Below are 21681 nucleotides of genomic sequence, written 5' to 3'. Positions count from 1 at the left end.
TCCTTTAAAAATCTTGACTTTAGCACCATACTTCTCCACTGTCATGAATGGGGTGTGTTTATACTGTTACTACGTATATCAAAGATGTGTGAGACTGACTTACAGAGATACAGAGACCGAAAATTATGAATATGACGGGGTTATGAATATGTCAGGACGTTTCCTTATTTTAAAAGTCTGCTCAAGGGGGTGATAATGATCAAGCACTCCACTGTATGTACAAAGATTTTTTTTGTGGGGACTCTTATGAAGACTTTTTTTAATGCAAAGGGTTCGTGTGCTAATTAACTATTTAATGCTTACTCAAGACTAATCAGCAATTTATTCCTCCCCCAAAGCACGAGAGAAATCTCACCTACTTGAAAATTCTACCTGCAAATAAAAAATAAAAACACACCACACACAATCCAATATAGTAATTTCCATCTTGTCTGAAGCAAAGAGACAAAAACACAGAGCACAATATTCAAACAGACACAGATCGTTTAACAGCCTTCACACTATTGACCTTCATTATGGGCCAGAGGGTGCAATCAGATGTGCCCCTACAACTCCAACAGTAAAAGCCCTATTCCATTTTGGATGCTCCTCAGCTGAGTACCGCAAGCAAGATGTGGCAACCAACTGCATTCAGTGGTGGTTTATGCTAATTTGTTTCATTCTTAATTAAAACAGAGCAGGGTCACTCACATAAGGGATGTCACTTACAGCATCTCAGTTACTACCTTAATTTCTCAAGCTGATCAAGCTCACTTGTCAGAACACACCTCACTTGCTGTTGACAGGCTGCTGAGTGCCCAAAATGCTTGTGCAAATCGGACATTAGCTCCTGAATCACACAGCACTTTAGTAAAATTTTGCCCATCTTTCATAATTGCTTAACACAGTACTCTTGGCCGTGAATATTATAATTATTTTAGTAAGCTCTGAAATGAATTGCAAATTTCTAGTAATAAACTGTAACAGATGTACTCCACTGGGTACAGCACCAGTTGGTTTAAAACTTGGAACAAATGGTGGGGTAAACCAACAACGGAAGAATCCCCATATGTTTACTCCTGTTGGAATTCTGCACTAGTAGGATGGCTCCAAACGCAACAGTTGCAGAAATCCAAAAGGACTATACAGTGCAGTATGTCCTAGAATTAAATCTGAAATAAAAGCTGGCATAGAACACAGTGAATCTCTCACACAATTAAAAAATTGATGATGTTACTACCACCTAAATAATGCTGCCTATGCCTAAATCTTTGATGGCTGACCTTGGTGGCTCTTCTAGCTAGAGCAATTTCTGGCATTTAAAAATCTTGAAGTTAAATGCATAAATGGGAAAGTAATATAAATACTTTTGGATCTGTTCAAATGTCAGAAAGGAAAATTAGTAAGGGGGCTTTCTTCCTATTCATTTTGGTCCCCTGGTTAGTTTTCTGCAGCTTATGGTTAGTCAGACATTTAATAAGTCTAACAAATTCAGATAGGTCAGCCAATAAGCAGAAAATTACTGGGAAGAAAGTTCTGGTGGGCCTGTTGCAACCAACAGTTATTATATGCCTCCAGCTAAACAAAAATAAGCAACCTTGGATTTACAAGAAAGGAATCCTGAGATCCCTGATCCCTCGCAAACACACAGGTCATCCGACCTGGGGACAGCTGACTGCTGAGGATAATTATTTGTGCTACTGCGATCTGGGTGTACAGATCCCACACTTATTTGGCTACATAAACTGCTGTTTGATCTCTCTAGATGTTGAAAGGGCAATACCCAAGCTCCCCAATGGGGGGGAGGGGGGACATAATACATCCCGTTCTAGTCTAGAATATTGTGAAGTTGGAATTTCGCATTAACATGCTATTTGAATAGTAATGGAGAACCTATGAATTATATGTTTAGTGTTTATATAGTCATATCTGTTACAGTAAAAACAAAGTAGGGATAATTCCATATATCTTGTGGTTGCAAATCAAAATATAATACTCTATTTTTGCAAAAATCTATTTAGGTACCATTTTGATGGGGAAAGAAACAAGACTATGAGTAAGTACATAGAAACACCATATAGTAATATGTGATTAACATGAGCAAATATCAGAGCAAATTCAGCCTGTGTTGTGTACACACATTTTTGTCACAGCTGCACAACATGCATAGTAGAGCTAAACTTACAGCTCTGCACAGCAATTATTATGGGCACCACCAAAGTATTATACGTTCTTTAATTATTGCCATGGATTGATTAAATTGAAAACTTCGCTTTGGGCAGGAAGCCAAATGGTCTATCTCTACAGAATAAAACTCAATCTATATTGCATATGACTCCCTTAGAAACCAATTCTTTAAAGAATTCCTTTAACAATAATCCATGACAACGATTTCTTTTACATCCTATGCAAAGTCATTCCTTTACAAGACAAAGATAATCTTAAAAATATTTAATAATGGTTTCATTCCTAATACATTCTTTTCTAGAATGGAATATATTTATTATGAATAATATATATTGATTTAGGTTGCAAATATCCTAAAATATTATAACCTACTCACATCTAATGTACACTGGAAATGAGTGACATGCGTAAATGATGACTATAGTTTTTAAATGTTCACAATTGTGACAAATGGTTATATTGATCTGTGCCAACACAGTAACATAACTTTTGAGAATAAACTTGCCTTAAGCTATTCATTAGATATTCATTGTACAGCTTCCCCTTTAAATGCTATGATTAAGAAGTATACATACAAAAATTAGTGGGGCTAATCTTCACTATCATCTATTAGTGAAAAGACTGTAAAAACAGTTAAAACAGCATGTTATATTACAGTGAGCAATTTATCAAGAATTTGATTTAATAGTTATACAGAATGGTAAGTGATTTAAAGGCAGTCCTTCTGGGCAGGACATGTTCTGCAGCTGGGAGTCTTGTTCGTGATGTAGTGTTTTCAGGCAGTTTGAAATAAAAGTTTTACGCATGCACTGTGGTAACTCAACATAAGCTTCTGGTGTTGGGAACTCCATTAATTTCTTTTAAAGTGTCACACCCATTTTATTCTCATCTCATAAAATCATCCTTTTAGCTGAAATCATAAGAAGTGATTGCCATTACATTTGATTTTTAATTAAATGCATATTCAGCAAAATAAAATATAAAGCTATGAAAGCATTATGTTTATTAGGAACATTGTATTACCAGTGAGGGGCAGGCAGGAGATTTGTCTCGAGTGGGATAAAAACAGTAAGAGAAAACAGGCAATGTTTTCCTGCTCTATCACAAAACTTCACATCTGAGGAACAGGAAAAATGCTCCAAACAAAAGGGCAGGGATGGATGAGCTCAAGAGTAGACCCTGTTTAAGCAGACAAGTTCATGGGTAATATGAGATGCTCTTGTTTAAGTCCGAATTTCTCAGCTGGGGAAGACACACCGAGATCTGCCACAAGCAAACACCTTATGTATAGCCATAGGCAAAATCTCCCTTTTATACTGTCGTAGGAAGAGATGCTGGTAATTACCATAATATTGCTTTCTTTTTTTCCCCTCTTACTTTCATAATAGGTTCCAGTCTTTTATAAAATGACACCACTTCTGCTTCTGAGGCATATATTTTTCCTTACACCACTAAGCTTCACTGTCCTTTATGTTTCTTTCATGTTGACACTTCAATGATAAAGATACATCAAACAAGGCTCTTTAATTTCCAAAACCCATAACTCATATTTTTAGCCTGCTCAAGGGGCCAAATACAGAGAATGGTGTTAAGAAAAATAAAAATAAAAGTACAATTTACATCTTAGATGGGACTGTAGTACTTTCAAGTACCTCTTAGAATAAGTCTTGCCAGGCTAGCATGGTCTTTGTAAAATATACAGAATTGCTCTCAATTTTGAAAGCTTTTCTTCGAAGTGCTAGGCTCTGAAAAGTCTTCAAAATTTTTTCAAAGTAACAACTTCAGCAGTGTCCTGGTTACTTGGACCTTAGCTCCCATTCAAAAGAAAAAAATTGGTTAATAATTCATATTTAAGATTAAACCCTGCTTCTGGAAGAACTCCTGCTGAAACCAATGGCTTGCGCCAGAAGTATTTAGTCCTTAGCAGTTCTCACCTTTGCTTACTATTGGTAGTTCAAGGGTAGACCAAGAACTGCTGAAATGAAGACCTTGGAATTAGAGAAACCTTCTTCAGGCTCCACCAAATGTTGCAATATTGGAACTGTACGTGCTTCTTGATAAGAAAAAGTAGCAATTTCTTCTTCCAGCATTTTCCTAGCTTTTGAGAGGAAGTTTCTTATTAACAGCCCCTAAACCCCTGCTAAAGTTCAACACAAATCAAAGTGCATACAGCTGCAATGAAGTTGCTGAAAATGCAACTGGTCCCACATGGATTACTATTAGGGGCATAAAATGTGGTCCCATGTGTTATCCTGTTTGAGCGTATAGCACCCTTACCTAGCTCAGCCCCTACAGTACACAGACTATATCCTGCTTTACTCTGATTGGTTCACAGAGCATTCTTAGCTAAACTGCTTTTTATTTGTTTTTATATATATGTATGTACGTATAAAAATTAAGTTTCAGAAGTAGGCTAGGCATGCAAGGGAATGCATGTGGAGAGCAATTTAACCCACCCCATTCCATTAATCTACCCAATTTCCTTAAAAAAGAGTTGTAATCTCCCTCACAGCAAGTAACATTAAATATACTGCAAGGTACATATGTTCACCAAGTGAACATAATGAGAACATAGTTATTTTTTCTAAGAGTAATGAGCATACTAAACAATTAATTTCAGAGCTATGTAAGTGTTGATTCACTGAGAGAAACAAGTACCTGGGGTTTTTCCCCTGATATTTGCTAGCATATCTGAACAGGAAACTAATTTTATTATGAAGTATTAGTCAGTCAAAGACCAAAGAATTCAAATTAGAGTATTAATTTTAGGAAGATTTGATGACCCAGAGTAATGAGTATTGCTTAAAAAATAGTTTCAGTTAAGAAAAAAGGACTATTAAGGGATAAACTCTTTCTATGAATATCTCATTTTGAATTTCTTTGTTCACATTTTACCTTTCACTCCTACCACTGCACTCAAAAAGCTGAATGAGGCACCAACAGCTACGCAGAACATTTCATCTCCCACATCAAATCCCTAACAACTATAAGCAGAAGTTTTGCTACCAAATAAGCAAAATAAAAATTCCCTTGAGAAATTGTATGATGAGACGATAATCAAGATTTCAAAAAAAATAAGTAGCTGTGGTGTCACCTCTTCCAGAAGCAAGGTCCATGTTCTTTTTCATTAATCGAAGACTATGGAAAAATGTTTCATATTTCTCCATCATGCTACTATATATGATAGAGTATTTCATAAAATGATACCTGTGTCACATGCATAGTTCCTTACTGAAGGTCTAAACTGATGAGGAAATCTTTACAAACAATTTATATAAGCTGGCTGATACTCTATCATAGGAATTCATCCAAAAATTACAAACAGGAGAGAGGAATATGGGCTTTCACAGCAGTCAGACCTGATTTAGTTGAGACTGATGAAGGCCAGAGAAAGCAAGGTGAAATGCAAAATTACCAACATTTGAGAAGCCACAAACTACATGGAAAATAACGTAATCACCCTCCAGAGAACCCCAAATCCAGAATCAAAAATGATCCAGGGCAGCATGGAAGCAATGATGGAAATCCTCAAACAACTATTTTTGCATACTATGCATGTTTTCCTTTACTAAGGGAAATGGCTACACGTGGCAAGCGCACAAGTTGACTGTGATCCTGCTTATATTAAGATATATCACAGTGCAACAATTTGCAGTCCTCTCTAATCTTTCTGAACATGGACAAGCTTCTCCCTCATGTGACCCTCTGTCTACGCTTGAGCATCAATGATTTAAATTATGATTTCTGTGAATCGGAGTCCTCAAGGTCCAGATGGTTAGAAGACAGGGTTCCACTTCTACAGATAAACAAGACAACCTGGGGCTAGGAAACGTGCCGTAAAAGCAGCAGTGCTGGAGCCTCCTGACAGGCAGAGACCTGGGGAGTGTGCAGGCAGGAGGGGCTCAAACACAGCTGGGAGAAGACCCAAACCTGACTCTCAAAATTTGTTTCTCCTCTCAGCCACACAGGCTGAGTCTTAAAAAGAGCAAGAATTTGAAGGTCAGTGGATTATCTTGTGGTAAGCATATTTCAGCTGTGCATTGACAGGTCACTGGTTTTAAGATAGCATTTAAATATTAAATTTTGATCCTTACATTTTCAAGAAGTTTTAGATTTCCCCATTTTGCCCCCATTTGCCTCTATATTTGTGATTGTGTATATTTGTGTATTGATTTGCTGCGCATGTAACCAGAATAAACAATTTTCTGGCTTCTTGCATCCCTTCCACAGCCTCTATTTAGCGAGTGTAAAACTATTTTTTTATCTTGTAATAATATCATAGCATATTGTTATCCTAGAGGTTTAGTCCTATATCCACTATATTTAGATATTCAGAAAGCAGCTTTTCCAAAACAGTTTTACCACCACAGATTTGCACAATCGTCAAATTTCCTTGCATTATGTAAACACTGTCTTAACAAAATGAGCAATTTTTGAAATCACTCCCATAAAATTCAAGAAATTTTAGTTATAAATGCCTACAATATTAACAAAAATGTGATACACCTCATGCACTTTCTGTTATACAAGCAAAGTTACTGCGTTACAGATTAACAAAGAAGCAAAATTACACAACTCTAAGCATGATTTACCTAGTTTTGTGGCTACGGTGTTAACTGTTGGACCAAGAGCTTGATTTCTCTCTTGAAACCTCAGCACTGCATTTATGCTAGGTATTACTGTAAATTCTAAAAGGTTTATTAAAACAGAGAAAAATTTAAAAAATGTTTGCTTCCCATAGCTAACACACACTGTTCGCTATTAGAAGAGCTCTGGGTGGTAAATGACTCTGTTGGAAACTCTGCATGCTGCCACCTCGCCGTAACTCATCTCCACAGAAGTTCCTTGACCCTCACAGGGAAAACCAAAGCAAATACTTACCCTGTGTGCTTAACTTTAAGTAACTAAATAGTCTCCAAGCATCCAGTGAATTATTCATATATTCAACATAAGCATAAGTTAAAAAGTAGAAGCTCTACACAACTTAGAGCAGGCTCAAACTCCACCATACCATAAGGTGAAGCTCCCAGGTGTGAGGCTTCTCCCGGGACACCCTGCCCTGTGATAAGATCTCACTTTCACACTATAAACAATACATTGCATCAAAAGCTATTTAGCTTAACATACCAAATTCAGAGAAGGAATAGCTGAGCACAGTTCTCATGGATTTACTCAAAGTTGAATATGGCATTATGCATTCATTTTATCAACTAAGAAAATTTATTGAACTAATAGCCATTAAAAACAGAAGGGTTTAAATTTTGGTGCAGTTGTACTTCAACACCTACATTTAACATTGAATATATTTAATCGCTCTCACACTGGATAGTCTTTAATGATCCAACTGACTGGCTGAGTGCAAAAAGACAGAACAACTCTTATCACACAGCCTAAACTCTTAGTTTCTCAACTGCTGTGACTTTAAACAAGCATATAGACAATCTTTACAGTCTGTGGAACAGACTACAGTCAGAGTTACCTTCTTCATCTTCCTGATAAAAATACCTTCCTTCGATACAAATCAAAATTTAAAGCTTCAAAAAAATATGTAGGCTTACATCCTATGTATAATAGAAGTTTTTGGTTTCCTTCCCATAATATCTATCTATGCCTCAACCACTTGTGCATCAACTTGTACAATAGCTCTGTTACATGAGGAATACTAAATAACATTTGTAATTGCTCACTCATATGGAGAGCCATTTCATGAATATCTCAGAGTGAAAAGGATCATTATCAGACATACGTTTACATCTCACTTCTATATTTCTGCAAGAGGACAGATGGATTGAAAGAGAAAGCAAGTTTGGTTGCCTTTGAAAATAAACTTAGTGCCAAAATCAAAAATAGGTCATTGTATCCCAATAATTGAATCCTTTAGATTAAACCTGCACTTTCCTGAGATTATGGGTGTTTGCTTAACCAAAAAGCAAACTTGCATTAGAGACATGCCAGTTAATGAAAAGTGAATGCTCTACTGACTTTTGATCACAGGAAAAAAATTAGCATTAAAGTTATTACTGCTTTAAGTTTAATCATTGGCAAAATCAGTGGAACTAATTTTAGCTGAGCAAAGCAATGTTCTGAAAACTTTGTTAAAAGGTGATTTTCGAAGTCCAATAAATGAACTTGAAATGCAAGGATGACAGTGACAATACACACCAAGAGATCTAGTACATTTAGTGCTTGAAACACATGTTATGCAACCATTTGTATTTGTTCCAAGAACATGCCAACCATCCCGGTACTGAATTTCTAAATCTGCTGCAAGAAGCAATAAGTAAACTTACCTATATGCAACTAATAAGCAAAGCTGTAAAAAAATTTCATGGCATCTGCTTAATAGAATAGAAAAATACAAAACTGATAATGAAATTACTGATTTTCTAGTAATTTCCTGTCTATATATCAGAGTACCCTAATCAAAAAAGAAAAATCAGCATGTAGAAGGAAAAATTGAAATGTGAAGGTTTTGTTAATTATCATACATTATAAACATTAAGGGCTTGATGTTTGTAGCTACATATCAAAACATTATCAAATGTCTGATAATTGAAAAGTAACAGCTAATTTTCAAGGAATAAAATTTGACAGCCCATCTAAGTAGAGCAAGAGGAAACTGCTGCCATTTTCCTTTTGCTTTTAACATCATTGTCTTCTTTGCAGCAGCACTGAGTGGTCATATATAGACTCCTTTAAGCAAAGGAATGTGATATTCCACAAATACATAGGGCATCACATACATTATAAATGATAATGGAACATATATTGATAATGTATAACACAAAGCAGTTTCTTAGGGTTTTTCCCTCTCATTCAACAATTTTGATTTTTAAATCTTAGTGACTAAGTATTGTTGAACATGCAGGCAAGAGGCAGAGGTGATGCTCTTAAACAGGGATAATCAGGTTAGGCTATTCAATGTAAAGCTTCGCCAACAAAAATTTGGATTCTGATCTATCATTCTTTGTCTCATGCTTTTACAGAAAACCTATTTTAAAAATACATTATAGAGGGTGTTCTATGTAGTAGTATTATTTTCCAACTTTTACTTTTTAAGCCAAATTGCATTTCTGCCATGAGACCTCTGAAGGGAGAATAATTATGATTTTCATCATTTTTAAGGATTTCTAAAAATATATTTAAATAGTTCTCTTATAAATGTAATGATTCTAAAGCATTGGGTTTCAAGTTGCAGAAAGATATGGTTTAAGCATGGGTTTTTTTGCAAAAACCAGAATTCCCACCTTGCTAACAGGACAAAGCTCTCTTTCCTAGACTATAAGATACAAGATGACAAAGCTGGCGTTCCTTTAGGATGGAAATATTAACTGGCATGTTTCAGATCAGCAGCACTTGCTTGCTATCTGGTACAGGCAGGAGCAAAAATTATAAAGTAACAGGAACAGCTGCAACAGAAGTGAATTATTTAGTACACTAGAAAAGATACAAATGAAAAGTAACCAAATAACTATCATAAATGCTTTAGGTATCTTCCTGCTCATCTTCATCTGAGAGCTTCAGAAACATCCCACAAGAACCAACAATCCAGTGTGGATTTGACCTTCACCTCCCTCAGCTTGACTTCAGGTCTGCCCTTTTACTTTTTAGGTATTATTTTGTTGTGCACATTTCTTGAGTGAAGGCCTACATTTGTAGATATTTAAGTTTTGCTGGGAGTAAGGTGGGTGACTAACTCCAGAAGTGGAAGTTGCATGCCCAACTTTTTTAAAAAAGAGGAAATACTTTAATTTCTGTTCTTCACTATTAATTTAATTTCTGCATTTTATCACCAGCACTCTAGAACAGTTTCTGTTGTGGTTAGTTTGTTTGATTTTTTTTCCTTCAACTCCTTTGTCACTCTTCCATCTGTTTTGAAGAGTTTTGTACAGGCTTATTAACATCTTTACAGATTTGAGTTTTCAACTGGAACTAAAAAAGGGCACCTCTAATCTGCCCACCATCAGTGCGCAGGTGCACACACACACGCACAAGCGTGCGAGTGACCTTGCACAGGTTTATTTTGTCCCCCGGATTCTGGAGACTGCTCTGAGACGAGCAAGGAGGTAGGTAAGCTTCAAAGATTGATGAACAAATCTGTTAAGGCTGAAACCACATCTTGCATTCCCCTCCAGTTATATCCCCAAATATTACCCCACACACAATGCTCTGCACAGATCCTCACACCAATTACTGATAACATAACTTAAGAGCCAGTACGTAGACCTAAAATAGCACGTCAAGAAAGGACAGCTGTCTTTAATTTGTCAGTACAAAATCAAAGCCAAATTTTGTACTCATTCCCATTCTTGCCCTGAGCAATCAGTGATGGAGCGCTTCTTCAACACTGATTTAATTTACAATCAAAGTTTTCCTAAATGTGACAGCTACACCCTATCTCACAAATCTCATTTCTAACCTTAACATCTGACATAATACAAAAACTGCTGGCACAAATAATTGACTGCTTTACTATAAATAAGAGTATTAAAAATTATTTTAAAAATGCCTCATAAATCCACATTTCAAGTCTACTTTATTGATTTCAGAAAAGTTGATTTTATTTCCACAGCAATATTCCATGATCTCAGCACTTAAAAAAATAACACTTTTCTCAGTTTTAACTATCATTGAAATATCCTTCATTTCAAAGATATCAAGAAATTATCACTATTCATTTTCAATACAAAGCCTCTTACATTTCAGCTGTCATTTTCAAAAAATCATACTGAAAATAGTGTTTCTAAGCAGAGTTCAGTTGCAGCGTAATAAGTAATAATTTCATCAATTAGCAGTATTCAGCATCCACTGAGAGTTCTCTCACTATTATTTTATTCATAGAGTCCTTTGTGGAAGTAGCATACTAAAAAGATCCATTTATCCTTCAAGGTTTTTCATAAATGTGTCATACATCTTCGAAAACAATTGGTTATTATTCTCTCTCAATCTAAATAACTATAATAACTTCCAGGTGTAAAACCTCTTTTTATTCTTCCAATCTTCTTTACTCACATTATGGGTCTACATTTTTAATAACCTATTCTAACGCTTCTACCTACTTTTCAACATGTATTCTGGAGTTTTCCATGGACGCTTGTCATGCCCGGATGGGAGGGGAGCTGGCTTATTGTTGGAACAGAATAGAACCTGGCTTCATATAATGTCCTTCATAATCGAGGCAGAAACAAGCATTTGGTAATGAGCTAGATGCTAGTATAGATGCTAACAGTGCAATGGCTGTAAGGAAAATGCTGCAATTGTGAAATTCAGCAATAGCTCACACACAGCCCTGCAGATTAGAACCTATTTTATTTCTTCTTCCCTGTAGATGCCTCCACGCATTGACCAGCCTGCTCCTCCTCACCCACCAGGCCGTGTCCCGGCTCCTGCCCTGCTATCGGAGCCCTGGCAAGGGCTCCCGTCGGAGCCCAGCGTTCCCCTTCCCCAGTCGCCCAGCAGAGCCCCACGGGGCTGGGCGTCCCAAGGAGCTCCCGCCGCTCCGAGAAGCCGCCCCACGCAGCCTGCACCGCACTAGCAGCCCTGTCTCTGAGAGCACCAGCCCAGATTGCAGCGACATCTCCTACACAAACTGCTCCATTCCCTCCAAGTCAGCCAAACATCCACCCGCACTGGAAACCTGGCCAGCACTGTTCAATATAACAGAAGTTTCAGTTTAAACTAGGCCTCTGAGAGCACACCTAATAAAACTACAACAAAAAAAAACAAGGAAAGTGTGTAGCAACATATTCAAAAAATAATAAATTAGGTACTACAATCAGTATCTTTCCAAAAATGGCACAAAGTCCAATCTCCATACTAAATATAAACCTAATGATATTGCGCATATGAGTAATACTTTAAAGAAGTGCATCATTAAGAAGAGATTAACTAAACCCAATCTTCAAACCAGCTTTCAATTTTACACCTCGATTCTGCATTCTCAAAAGGTTGTACACGGGTGCATCTTTAAAAACACAAGCATGCATACACCAACAAGATTTAAATCAGGCAGTTTGGCTGCCTGGACAGTTCTCTCTTAAATTACATATATAATTGTTTCTGAACCTGAAATTAAAATGTTGGAATGCACCATGATTGCCTTTAACTGAACACTACCATCCTATCTAAATGAAAATATTTAGATTCAACACCCAGATTTTTTTTAATTAGCTTTCAAATGAAATCACAGGCAAGCATGTCTGCCTTGCCCCATTTGCACTGTTGGTGTCAAGTTGAACTGGAAAGGCCAACCATTTCAATGAACTAAAATAAACGTAATTTTAAGGTCAAGTCACTTGTAACACTTCAGGCAGCAAATGTCATGCTGAAAATAAAACTGAACCTTGGCTTGAGCAGAGATGAAAGGTTTGGCATTTCAAGCGCTTCATTGTGTTTATCACTTTAAATTTACAAATAAAACACTGTCATCACATATATTAATATTTTACTGCAGCTTTCTGAGGCTGTATGTGCATATATATATATACACACACACCAGAATATGTGCATATATATGTTTATGTGTGCTTGTGTGCACATGTGAGCATATACACACATACCAGACGCATTTTAAAAAACAAAATACTTTACAGGTGGCTTAACCTAACTTCAAATGGTGAAATTTCTACAAGACTTAAAGATACTGGGAATTGCAGAGTGGCTTGGTCAGGCACCTTTCTCTGACCATGGTAAGAGACTAGATGTTTCATAAGAAGGTCCAAGTATTTTGACAGAGGGCAGAAATGAAATCCCCCAATTCAGCCTATAGCCAGCATAAGAAAACAAGGATGCTGAAAGAAGGGGGATACTTCACTTGTTCCCAGACTACACGCCAAAGGTATGGAAGTGTTTCTCCCCGTGCCAAGCCGGAGCAGAGTTACCTGAGTACCTGCTGTCTCAGGTTTCCACTCTAGGGCGGTGGGACGCAGTAAGCTGCCTCCCGCTACCTGCGCCCTGCTTGGGCGCCCAACAGACTGTTGGGTGTCCTGCATCTCCTCCTGGCTTTGGCTAAGACCTGTCTCTGTATAATGTAGAACATCCATTTACCCTAAACCCTTCACAAATACACTCATCAGTTTGATATAGACAAACTATTCATCCAGATCACGCATATCCATAGGAATAATCCTCTCTTCTGCTGTAAGGCACTTGGGGAAGATTATGCAGCGATTTCGGAGCTGTCTGGGGAACAAAGTATGTACCAGAATTGTTTTGCACAAGAGACTCTTGCATTCCTCCTGCTTGCAAGAAAAAGCAGATACCTTTGGTGTAAACCAGGGCTCAGAACGGTGATTCTACCGTAACTTAAGCAGGTAGCAATCTTACCATAACTTAAGCAGGTATCTTGGGTAATAATTAATAAACATCACCTTTATACATATCTTGATCTGAAAAGCCAATACTTGCTCTGGCATTTAATCCTCACTGCATCTCTTGAAACTTTGTTTTTCGTTTCTTTAAAGAAACTTGTCCACTTGAATTAGGCTCTTTGTCATCTGCAGCAACAACAAAATGATGCAGGCATTTCTTAAAGTTGTAACAGTCTATGAGCAGAAAAAGAAAGAATTTAAAGCTGAAGTAAAGACTGCATCACCTGTTATTTCATAAAAGAATACATCCGGCCAATCTGAAGGCAAAATGCTTTTTCTATTTCCTAATAAAGATTATAAGTGGAAAAGCCGACCATTTTGCTCATGTCTTCCACTTCCTTCTTTACCTGCCCTCCTCCCCAGGTCCCCTTTGACAAGCATGTATTTGATTTCTTTAGATTCACATATTGAATTATGGCATCGCCCTGGAACCATACACAAACGAAGACGACAAAACGCCCACCAAGCTCTGCGCAGCCCATCTCCGTTGGCCCATTTTGTGAACTGATGCTCTGCGCACACAGCAACGCCGGAGATTTACGACGTGCAGATCCAAGGGAGGAATTCTGCCTGTCACATACAAGCGGCGGCAGATGAAAACGAAAGCACGCTGAATAACGTGCCCACACAAATGCCACCCGCTGAACTTCTGATAAGACATTTATGGCCAAAGGCCTCCTAGTCGCACACACAGTTTCTCTGCCAAATCACATACTTGCCGACGTCCTGTACGGAGGCACGAGCACGGCTGCGCTCCAAGGCGGGGGCAGAGGGCAGGGAGCCGAGCACGCGGCTCTCCCGATGCTGTAACAAGGAACAGGAATGGGATGCTAATAAGAGGAGGGAGGTTGCCAGGCAACCAGAGGGAGCGGAGCGGGCCGCGAGGGGCTGGCAGCGCCACGCGGACACGCTTCGCCCGGCCCGCCGCGCTTGCCGGCGGCCACGGCTTCCCTCAACGCTTTAGGCAGAAGCGTGGGACACTCGGCGCCAGCCACATCTCTGCTCCTGGCTCGCTCTACTGATAGAGCAGGTTAAAAACCAAGCGTCCCTTTGAGGAGGAGCAGCACGTGCCTTTGGCAACACCGACCGCACCAGCACGAATGCTAGCCGGCGGGATGGAGCGCGCCGCGCACCCCACGTGCCGCCCGGGCCCCACGGGCGGCCTCCCGCCCCACGCGCCTCCCCACGGCCAGCCGCCGCCAGCCCGCACAGCAAACCCGGCCTTGCCCATCTCGGCCACCTACCGACATTGCCGGCCTCAAAAGGTGCGGCGGCGACGTGCGGCCGCACGGCTCAGCCCCCCGAAGCACCGACCAAGGGAAAGAATAAAATCAAAGTCTAGCCCACAACACAAAAGCATCAAGGAAGCCATTTGCATAACAAAAAGGAAACTGAATTTCAGCTTTTTTGCTCTTTTCAAGAATTGCTAACTCCTGTGCTAATTTTCAGGAGTTTCATAATAGCCTGTATTTCTCACAAATCAGAGCCATGAGAAAGGGTGCAAATATCAGTTTTTGTTTTTTTCTTTAACTATCTTACGGTCCTCCTACGAAAAGAATAAAATCAAAAAACTGAGGAAAAAAAAGAAATTGAATTCACAAGTAACATTAAGATTCAAAGGCAGAAGAAAAATTAAAAGCACAAGATTTGACTTTTTTTTTTTTTTTTCTTTCAGTCTCATCATGTTGAAGGACCTGACAATTTCAGTGTTTAAACTTAGCAGGCTGCCCATAGCAGAAGCAAGGCCTTGTAACTCTTTGAGCATCAGTGGGATTTGCACATACAATATGAAAAGTTAAAATATGTTTCATATTTTCCCTACTTACTTACCAGACTAGGTTTTAACCCGATGTGTAAAGTAATCGTATGGTTCAGTTTTCCAGTATATTTCTAGTAAGGTCCAAAAGCTGGAAATTAGACATGCATACTTAAAGCCCAGCTTTACACTGGGCGAGTGCCCTGAGCAGGGGATCTTATGGCCACCCGAGTGCTTGTGCTGTCACAAGGGAACCGGTCATAAATGGGCAGGCACCAGCTGCAGGCAGGATCACTCCTTTAGGCAGCAGTTGCATTTAGGTTGGATTAAGGTGCTCGTGAGTTATGGTGCTATTTTGCCCCCCCTCAAAAAAAACACAAAAAACAACAAAAAAAACCTTATGCATAACAAGCAAAGCAGAATTTGTTGCCAGAAGTGTTTTAACTCACCCAAGACAGACGTGCTAATTTTGGTCTATGATCTTCCATGAGGTCTTACTAATCACGCTATAATTATTGTTCCACTTAGCTAAGAGTTTACTACAATAAAACCGCTCAAATAATGAAAGCACTGGAGAGAGAAATTCAAACAAAAATGGCTAAACAGGAAGTTTTGCTTCCTCGTTGATCACTCAAATGACCTCAGTAGACACAGCTACCAAGCTGGAACATTCACCTGATCATCAAGTCAAGCTACAAAGCAGTAACTTAAAAGTTCATTACTGGACAACAAATATCAGGCATCTAAAGCAGAGAAAGAGACTGTAACAGCTGTAGCATTTTGAAATAGAAGTTTGGCCTATATCAAAGAAAGCTAGTTCATCACATAAGCTTTTTCTGACCATTTTGAGAGCCATGCTGACTAACAGAATTCCCTGCTATCTTAGCAGAAGTTTCCTGTGTTTTTACACTATTCTTTATCTTTCAGTACTCACTCTACTTCCCCTTTAGAGGACACTGGGCTTAGCTCTCAGCCATGCCTTCAAGCCACCCCCTTTGCTATGTGCAGTCTTTCACTGTTCTGGCCCATTTGTATTGCAGGAATGACCATGACAAGCAAAACTTGTTTAACTCGCTGTCATAACCTGTGCTTTGTAGCACCCGGTAAGTATAGAGCCCAGGGAAGGGAGAATCCCTCACTGCTGTCAGACCTGTCACTTTGAGCAGTATGGATATGGTTGTAAAATAAGGCTTCCTTTAGGCTCGGAGGCACTTTCCTGGTGGCCTTTATATGCATTAGGGAGCATGGCACAAGAAGTCCTGACCCGCTTCCTACCTGACACTGAACCAGCCACAGCCCTCGCGTCCCGGGGTGCTGACTGCCGCCTTGACAAGCGGCTCAGACAGGCCACGACCTCATTCACCTTCATTAGCAGCCTTCAGAGAACAGTCCACTTCTCGCTGCCAAATGAACTCAAAATTAACAAGCGCTTGCTTGCCATGTGCCGAGGAACTCCTGGAGCCTCCTCAGCGTCCTTCTTAAGGTCAGCACCCAGCTGGCAGTCTGGCCCTTAAGAAAGACGCCCTTTCACCTTGAAGTTAATGCAGTCTGTAAATCTTTTGTCCACAACGGGCAGTGGCAGCTTACCTGTACGTATGGATTAAACAACCACAGAAGTAAGAACACAGTGCAGAAAGCAGCACAGCAAATGTTAGCTTGCTAAAGTAAAAACAAAAAGCTATGTGGATGGAATAATTTTATATTTTTTTAAAAAATAAAACAAAAAACATGTCATAAGAGCCATCTATGCATTCTACTGCTAAGCGAAAAGAAAGCTTGAGACAGTTTCAATGATGCCAATGCTCATTATATTATATATGAAAGTACCACAAATTTACCCTGGTAATTCTCAGACAATTCCCGGACTGCTATATTAGATCATGGTTTTAGCTCTTCACACCTTTCCTTTGCTCCTCACAAGTCAGACATGAGTGCTGATATTTGGAAACAGCTGGGGCAGTATGCCAGGTACCCAGCTGCAGCCCCAGCAAGGAATTACCAATTCACCAGCACTCACCTCCCCTTTAAAGACAGGCAACAGACAATTCAGTGGGAAAGTCTGCTCTGTGAAACGCCAGCATACTCTCTGCCTACTGTAAGACAACACTATTTCATACTATGGAGAAAGCTATGTTGGGGGTGGGGGGGGTTATTCAACTTGTTTTCATGGTTTTAGGTTTGCAGCAATAGTTTGGCAAAGCATCTCTGCTCTGGTGGGAAGCCCTTGGCAAGGAAGGTTGGTTGTGTTCCCTCTCATCGGCTCTGCACTCAATGGCAAAGAGTGAGGGAGGATCCATCGCCTGCCCACCACCAAAGGAGATGACCAGAGGGATGTGGACAGAGAGCCAGGTTTGCTAGCTATATCACTGTGTAAGCGGATTACTAAGCAGAGCGGGTGCTTATTGCCTAGGTGCATGTTTGTACATACTCTGCTCTAAAAGGGCTGCAACCAGGAAATGCTGGCTCTTATTTTGATGGGCATTTGGTGGCTCTGAACTTTGTCTGGAATACAGTCAGGGAAGCGTAGTAGGCAAAAAACAGTATTAAGTAATGTTATTCAGAGTTGTTGTCACCCTGCATGAACTCAAGAAGCTGACTTATGACTCTACTCAGCAGCTCACAGTTTTACCATTTGCTAATTTCTGAATACTTCACCTGACAACTTTAATATAATTCTTAAAAATAATTGTAGTTAACATGCAATGACAGTGAGGAATCAGCTAGAAAAAAAAATCTGAAGCTTTTTCCCCCAAAGTATCCTTGAAAAAAGGTATGCATAAAGCATGTAAACAATCATCTGGAGTCTGTGTGTCCATTTAACGTATAGTTTCATATTACAGGCTAGAACGACAATGCTTTCCCCATGCTATAGACTTTGTGATAGAAATAGTCACCTTGTGCATTGGTACAAAACCAAAAGCTTTCATAACTTCGCATGAAAATCTAGAGATACAGATAAATAAAAATCTAAGATAAGTCCTTGCACTGTACATCCAAAGTAGGTGCTTTTACTCCTAGCTATTTTGGAATGGGTTTTCCTTCCTTTTGACCTGCATTTCTGGACCCAAGGAATATTCCCAACACATTTTAATAAATTGGACCAGATTTCACCTCCCTCATACAAAAAAGTTTTTTTTTAAAAAAGTAACATTTTCTGGAAAATATTTTAATCACAAACTCCTAGTCTTCCACAATTCAGAAAGCAAACTCTTAGAACAAGATTACCTTTGAAATTCCTTTACCTCTTTCAGTTAGAGAATGTCACAGGCAAAAGATTTCAGGGGCAGGATGCCCAGGAAGAGGAGAGGCTGCAGGCTAAGCCAACCAAGGGGAACAGGATTCCTCAGGGCCAACTTTCTGGCCTTTTTTTTAAAATAACTTGTTTTCAGAATTGTTGATTTTAGTTACTTCCAGTACAGATACTTGTTTACTCTTTGATCAATGATATCAGTCTTTTGTTAGGGCCTTAACTGTCTAAATACATGACAAAATAGTATCAATACTCCAAAGGTCATATTAAATATTTTAACTATGTGAACTATGTTGTGTGAGAGTGAGATCGAGATAAATATGTTCTCATGAAATCATCTGATCAATACTTAGATTCCAGCCAAGAAAGTGACCAAAATATTCAAGCTATGCTGTCAGTGCTCATGCTGATGGCCCTCTCTGCTCAATAACCAGATTTCTGAGAAAATTTATTATCTGCAATAATATAGGCTTAACTAACATGCATTTTCTCTACTTCAAAGAAAAAATTAAAGTACTCTTTTATAGGAAACATTCTTAGGTCTTTTCCCAAAAAAGTCCCAAGGAAAAAAAAAAAGAAGAAGAATTGCAATCAGACTATCAGTAATTATTGACATATTCATCTGGGAGACAATCATACAGTGACTAAATTTAGTCAACCAGATGGGCAAAGGACAATACATTTGGTTAAAAGTAGACTGCTTTCATTTCCTTGCTAATTTACAAGAGTACTGAAAACAAAACACACAGGAAGACATTGAACAAAGTTTATATTTTCAACCTGAAAGTGAAACAAACACTAGTCTCCAAAATCATATGGTGCTGCATACTATTGCCAACACACAATACTACAATAATATATTGTTTGATTCTGAGTCATACTTATCCAGATACACAAAACAAATCTAACATCAGAAATAGTTTACCTAGAGAATTTTGAGGAAAGTACCCAAAAGCCTGTACTGCTAAAAATCAAACTTTTCACAACTTTTGACAACTAAAAAAAAAATTTTCAAAAAAAAAAAAAAAACTGAATTTGATGCTCTCAAAACACTGAGCTGATAAAACAGAGAGAACTGATTTCATTCCAGCGTGCCTCCATAATTTCCAGAGAGACTTCTGGAATAGTTTGTTCTTCTGCTCTTCACTTGTAACAGAGGTCTGTATGAGCATTTCTGGACATCGGTCATGGGCTAAGCAGCAGCTTAGCTTGGAAATGGACCGGACACAAGAATTCAGTAAGAAAATTGACGATAAAATTTAGCCACAGTTGACCTAGAAGTGTATTCAAGCTACTGATGTGAAGGTTCACATATTACAGCTGGTCACTCGATGAACTGCAATTGCCCACCGTGACACTGCTATTCTGAACCCCAGAGTACTGCAGAGTGAAAAGCTGTGTGTACAGCTGGAACAAGAAGCGACAAGCCTGTCACACCAAATTGGTATGTTGTCACTTGGTATCTACTAGGTTCTCTAAAGCAGCTGAAACCTACAACCACGTGCAAGGTCCAGGGTGGGAGGAAGCTGACTTTGGTGACAACCATGCAAGCCTGCCAACATCACCGGGACAGCAGCCAGAGGTTCCATCCACCCCATCTCCAGCACCAGGCCGCCTCCAGAGCCGGCGCAAAGCTCCCACCTGACCCGCGGCAGAGCAGGTTGCGCAGAGGGGCCGCAGGTGGGGCACAGCCTACGCCGAGGCCAAGGTGGCTGGTCCCGTCACCCTGCTCGGCACTTCGCGCTACCGCTTCACGCCTGGGAGGCGCAGCGAGGCGTATCAGCGGCTTCGCTTGGACTGCGGTGGGACAGCGAAGAACTGGAAGTGCCCGGGCACCTCCGCCACGCGCAGGGCCTGTCTGCGATGCTGCGGAGGGGCCACGGGCCAGGCCACCAGCAACAGGCCGCCGCGGGCCAGGCCGCCAGTGACACCCAGGCCAGGCCGCCGCGGGCCAGGCCGCCAGTCACGCCCGGGCCAGGCCGCCGCGGGCCAGGCCGCCCGCCTCGCAGCCGAGGCCGAGGCCCGGCCCTGCCCTGCGGGGCCGCCGCGGGCCCTTCGCGGGCCGCCTCAGCCCGCGGCAGCTCCCGCCGGGGCGGGGCGGGAGGCGGCGGGGGCGGGCACGGGCCAGCACCGCCCCCGCACCCCAGGGCGGCGCCGCTCGCGGGCCAGGGGGCGAGGCCGGGCGCGGAGCAGCCCCGGGGCCAGCGCGGCCGCCCCCGACGAGGCAGGGGCTGGGCGCCGCGCCGCGCCCGCCGCCCCCTCGCCCGGCGCTGCCCGGCCGCCGGGGCACTGGCCTCCTCCGCCGAGCTCCGCTGGGCGCTGCCGCCCCCTCCCCGCCAGCTGCGGCCGCGCGGTACCTCAATGTCCACCGGGTCCCGGCTCAGCGCGCCAGCCATGGCGCTGCCGCCCGCAGCCCCCGCGGAGCGGAGCGGAGCAGGGCGGTCCGGAGCGGAGCGCGGAGCGAAGCGCGGGGCGGAGCCGCCGGCAACGCCCCCGGGGGCGGGCGCCCCCCAGCCCGGGCCGCGGCCCAGCGCCGGCCCCGCCGCGGCCCCGCTGCGTCCCGCCCTGCGGGAGCGGCCGCCCCGGCCGCCCCTTCTCGCAGGCGCGGCGCTGTGCGGCGCGGCCGCCGCGCTTTTGCTCCTGGCGCCGCTGAAAGTTCTCCCGCAGCGACAGGCGCACGAATAACTTCCTCCTTCCCCGCTGCCTCCGCAACAGCGGAGTAAATACTCCCCCTCTGAAAAACACGGCTGACCGCAGCGTCAGGTTTCAGGTAGCCATACCTGCCGGTCCCCGCAGCCCCTTAAAGCTCTTCCGGGCATTCTGCAAGAACAGAGGAATTAGTGATGGCCGGTCTCTGCTGGCATGCATAGGAAAACCAGCTCCCTGCATTCCTTCACCCCATCCCGAAAGGGAATCTGCTCCTCAGCAGGCTTTTCGGCACTACATCCAGTCAGCTCCCGATTCTACCCCTCTTCATTACAGCATGGAAAGGATAGAGGTTTTCCACTCTTACTTGCTTTTTAAAAAAGCCTGAAAAAGCGTAAGTAGCTTCTGGACACTGATGACCCTTTGGGTGCAGCAGAGAATAGCTTTGCCTTTTCCTTTCATGTCTCCTAAGAGAATGCCTCTCATGGAAGAGC

The 21681-nt window shown here is 41.4% G+C and overlaps 1 protein-coding gene across 2 annotated transcripts in view; it reads right to left on the bottom strand.

Annotated features, from left to right (window-relative positions):
* The window catches only part of DPYD (dihydropyrimidine dehydrogenase), a 382796-nt gene extending 361812 nt beyond the window's left edge, over nt 1-20984 (bottom strand). The window contains exon 1 of one of the 2 annotated variants that reach the window (XM_067300877.1): nt 20899-20984. In XM_067300877.1, the coding sequence (XP_067156978.1) occupies nt 20899-20937 (39 nt within the window). In that variant the 5' untranslated portion in view covers nt 20938-20984. Of the gene's footprint in view, nt 1-13535; nt 13609-20898 lie in introns of those variants that run through there. The other variant, XM_013961321.2, reaches the window with a different exon arrangement.
* Between the last annotated feature and the right edge of the window lie 697 nt (nt 20985-21681).

Source organism: Apteryx mantelli, chromosome 8, assembly GCF_036417845.1.
Source record: "Apteryx mantelli isolate bAptMan1 chromosome 8, bAptMan1.hap1, whole genome shotgun sequence".
In the NCBI taxonomy this organism is placed as follows: domain Eukaryota; kingdom Metazoa; phylum Chordata; class Aves; order Apterygiformes; family Apterygidae; genus Apteryx; species Apteryx mantelli.
Note: the sequence above shows the minus strand (reverse complement) of the source record. Positions and strands in the feature narration are given on the sequence as shown.